General features: G+C 36.4%; 1 protein-coding gene across 1 annotated transcript; it reads right to left on the reverse strand.

The window, feature by feature from the left end:
- Positions 1 to 693: 693 nt before the first annotated feature.
- LOC110664071 (protein SMAX1-LIKE 3) lies at positions 694 to 3,797 on the reverse strand. Its single transcript, XM_058135772.1, has 3 exons — positions 2,494 to 3,797; positions 2,133 to 2,370; positions 694 to 2,028 (listed from the first exon to the last, which is right to left on the reverse strand). The coding sequence occupies exons 1-3, from the start codon at positions 3,660 to 3,662 to the stop codon at positions 895 to 897; spliced, it is 2,541 nt and encodes an 846-aa protein (XP_057991755.1). The 5' UTR covers positions 3,663 to 3,797; the 3' UTR covers positions 694 to 894.
- Between the last annotated feature and the right edge of the window lie 376 nt (positions 3,798 to 4,173).

Below are 4,173 nucleotides of genomic sequence, written 5' to 3' on the forward strand. Positions count from 1 at the left end.
CTCCTCACCCTTTTTTTTTCTCTCTCTTTTCTTTTTGACCTTTTCTTTTTCATTTTTTTGAGAAAGAAGGAACGACTTCTTGATTGAATAATTTATTTCCACATGATCTTCAGAAATTGTGATGGATATCTTTAGTATTTTCTTTATTAACATGTTTTTCTTTTCATTTTCATTAATTTCAAATCTATTTCCAATTAAGGCAATTTTGGAGAGAGAGAAAGTAAGTAGTAAAGCAGGAGTAATTCTTACCTATATTTAGTGTATACACCTAATTAATCAATAATTGTCATTTTGATTAAAATCCTAATTAATCAATTATTAAAGTAATCAATAATTCTTACCTATATTTAGTGTAGATAGTTTTCTGTTAATTGGGTATTTACACACCTTGTTGTAGGTCAAAATTTTCCATCAAGCAATTATCCTAAAGATTTAAGAGAACTTGCCCCTAAAAGTTTACGTATTATATACCAATATCAAATTCTCCACATAAATGATTGATATGGGACATTAGAATTGTAATACAAAATGAAAGAGAGAAAAACTATGATTAGCAGTGCATTAATCTTATAGACGCAACAGCCAAAGAAAACAAAAATTTCATATATATCGGGCTTTAATTTAGTGTTATTGGAGTCATACTATTTTTACAAGGTCTTAAATTCAAGTTATAGTCAAAATCAATTGTACTAAAAAAAAATATTTTATAATAAAAAAAAAAAATGGACAACAGACCTGCATTGCTAAATCCTGTCAAGCCTCCTCCATATAAAATGATCAGAAACATTTTCCTGTCTCCCAAGTTAGTTTAATTTCTTTTTTCTTTCCCCCCAATTAAAACAAATATACCGAAAGATTAAAAAGAAATTAAAAAAAATGATGAAAAATTGCCCATCACAGTTCTTGGATTTTGAAAATAATCTGCCTATCCACAATCTGCTGGATTCCATTTTCAGCAATATTATAATATTCATCTCCATCATCTTCAACTTTAATGGCAATGTTCAAGTCAAGTGAGACAACTTGATTTTTGTCTTCTGATTCATTTTCTTCATCCTTGTTACCTTCTTTTTCACCAATTTTTAGCCTTCTTGGGGGTGAACAGCCTCTTGACACCGAGCTGAAACTTTCGCAGCTGAAAATGATAATGGCATCTTTCAGAGGAACATTATCACCATCAGGAAGTGCTAATCTTCCACTTTCAATTGCTTGCTTGATAGCTTTCTGAGAACAGTAATCAACTTGCTCCAAATCTTCCATGAAGAACACACGGTGTGGATTCTCATTCAAGGCCAAGCCAAATCTCTCATGATAGCTGCTACCCAACTCATCTCTTGGTCTCTTGTTCTTGAATTCCTCAGTTGAATCAGCTCTTGTTGATGAGAAATTGCTTACACCAATCGATGCGTAGTTGGCTTGAGAGCCAAAAACCAGTCTGGCTAACTCCCTTGCAATTTTCTCCTTTCCTTCAGAATCAACACCTAAGAAAAGAAGCCAAGTTTCTTCCCTTTTTTCTTCTTGATTCAACTTGCATTTTGTCTTGCTCATTCCAGACCTGCATTCCAGGATTGTGGTTGCAATTTCAGAAATAATATCTTTTTGCCAGGGAACCTTTTTCTCCAAGCTATTACATAGAATCTTCATGTTTTGATCATTGAACTCCTTGAAGCTTTGCAGGCCTTCTTTATCATCCATCGCCTCGCTTGAAGAAGCTGAATTTGGGCTAGAATTAGGATTTGATAAAAGGTCTGGTTTGGGACCATTAATCAAATTGCTTTCAGAGCCTTCATTGGTACATTTGGGCATCCAAATCTTCCGCTCTTTCAGAAAGTGCCTTGGCTCGAAATTGGCGGGCCAGTTTAAATGTGTTTGATTTAAGAAGTTGTTGCACTCTTGGGAAGATACCGATTTGGGGGAAGGAGGAGATGAAGCAAATTTTATGGTTTTCTGTGAATGGTAAGGCTCTTTATGAACTGAACTGCAAAAAGAGTTCCATTTCTTGCTTAGATGACTGGTTTCAGTAGATTCCTGTTAAAGGAGTCAAATGTGCAAAGAAGAGTAAATTAGTCTAGTACCTGTATCAATAATATTAATCATGACAAACTCTCAAGGTTAATCAGCTTGTTAACTACCTTGTCATCAATGGTGATTCTTCTGGTCTCTTCCCTGTGCTGTTGGAGCCATGAGGGCAAGCTTGAGCTAGTGGAAAATGTAAGGTTGGCATTGAATTCCTTGTTATGAATATTGGAAGCTTCTCTGTTGAAGGAAGAATCTGTGCAGAAAGTTAAGTGGTTATCAACTGCAGATTCAAGCTGTGGCCAACTATTCCCAAAGGCAGATGCCTTGCTTCTGGACTGAGATTGTGAATCACTGAATAAGAGTAAAAGTGAAATAGGGATTAGTACAGACTATAGAGGAAAAAGAATAACAAAAAGAAGAGGAAATAGATTCACTTTATGTACAAGAATTAATTGCTTGAAAATTGAAATTTACCACTCAAGATTGAGACTTAGGCTCAGGCTTCCTGCTGGAATTGTGAAAGGATACAATTCCCAAATAGTCTCAAGAGACGGGTGGCCTGCCTTACACTTCATGTAAGTTTGGAAAGTTGCAATTCCCATTAGCCACAATCTTCCAGTTTCACTGATTCCATGAACTAATCTTTTAAGCTCCGTGATCATGTGCTCCACAGAGCAGTAATAGCTTCTCCTTTGCTGATCAATATGGTTAGACCAAAAATCGGAAACCCATTTAAGATCACCTAAATACAAAACAATCCCTCTACTGATATAGCTTTTGACAATGCACCTAAGCTCCACAAGCTTCTGCTCAACCTCCACTTTTGGAAGATCTTTCAAAGAGAAGATAGGAAAGCTTATGAACCTCGCAGACCTCAACTCTCCAGGAGCAATATTTCTCTCAATCTTATCCTTGACTCCTCTAACAACACTTTCAGTACTAGCTAGACACTCTCCTATAACAACTGTGTTTCTCTTTTTTTCGGCTAGTGCGTTCAAAACACTCATTACATCATCATTGTTGCTTATTGCTACACCCAACTGACTGAAAGGTAGAGATTGAGACACATTATTATTGCTAAAAACTTGAGGTTTGGTGATTTCTTTGGTAGGAGTAGTGCTTTGAGAACAGATCTCTAAAGAAACAGCCTGTTCTACCTGGTTCTTCACTTGGGTACTCGAGAAACCAGCTTCCCTCATGACTCTACTAACACTAGGATCATCAAGAATAGAGATTATCAACTGCTCTATCTCAATCTTCAAAGCTAAAATGGGTTGTTGCTGGTTTTCAATGGAGCCTCGCCGTTGGTGAGCCTGAGCACGCTTAAAGGCAGCAACCAAGGCATTTGAAAGAGAAGGATAAGAGGAGTGAGGGCAAAATAAGGCACTAGCAGTGGACGCAGGGAGGCGATTTAGAGCCACATTGAAGCAAAGCTCTAATGCCTTACACTGGAGAGGATGAGAGTGAGAGTGGAAACAGGCCCTTCTAAGAAGGCCATTGGAGGAAGCAAGCATAACTGTTGCGACGTGGAGGGGAGTGACTTGGGCATGGCCTCGCCGCCTAGAGAGGCTAACAGCTTGTTTCACAATATTTGCAGCCTCAGCAGTAAGAGCCTGCTGTACACTACAAATTCTTGCTCTCATCTTCCAGGAAATTGATCACTCTCTTCTCTTCTATGGGACAGCAATAGTTTTCAAGGATATATAATATATATAATATATAGCTTACAACTGAACCCTAAGAGATTTTGGTTTCATTGGTATGTTTACTTAAGGAATTCTGATAGCTATTAAGCAACAATTTTGGTTTCTATATATTTGATTACAAAGGGAATATGGGTTTGTGCTTTTCTTGTTAGCAAGGCAAAATTGAATCTTTGCATGGGAAAGTGGGTAACATGTGATGCTTTCTTTCTCTCTCTCTCTCATCATATAAAGGTAAGTAGATAAATTGAAATAAAAGAAAAAAGAGAAAAGGAAAAAGTTGGTCTCTGGATGATACATTTTGCAAAGCACTAATGAGATTTGAGAATTAGGAATGGAATAAACACTTTGTCTCGTTTACAGATTGTACCTTACTCCAATTGAAGGGGATATGTAAAAGTTTATTTTAATATATTTTTAATTTTTTACCTAAATTAATTTAAAAATTTTA

Source organism: Hevea brasiliensis, chromosome 14, assembly GCF_030052815.1.
Source record: "Hevea brasiliensis isolate MT/VB/25A 57/8 chromosome 14, ASM3005281v1, whole genome shotgun sequence".
Classification (NCBI taxonomy): domain Eukaryota; kingdom Viridiplantae; phylum Streptophyta; class Magnoliopsida; order Malpighiales; family Euphorbiaceae; genus Hevea; species Hevea brasiliensis.

Bases quoted from the DNA above. Each gene is read 5' to 3' on its own strand.
- LOC110664071 (XM_058135772.1), bottom strand. From the start codon at position 3,662: ATGAGAGCAAGAATTTGTAGTGTACAGCAGGCTCTTACTGCTGAGGCT. The intron at 2,371-2,493 runs GTAAATTTCAAT...ACTCTTATTCAG, and splicing joins CTAAGTCTCAATCTTGAGTG to TGATTCACAATCTCAGTCCA. The intron at 2,029-2,132 runs GTAGTTAACAAG...CTCCTTTAACAG, and splicing joins GAATCACCATTGATGACAAG to GAATCTACTGAAACCAGTCA.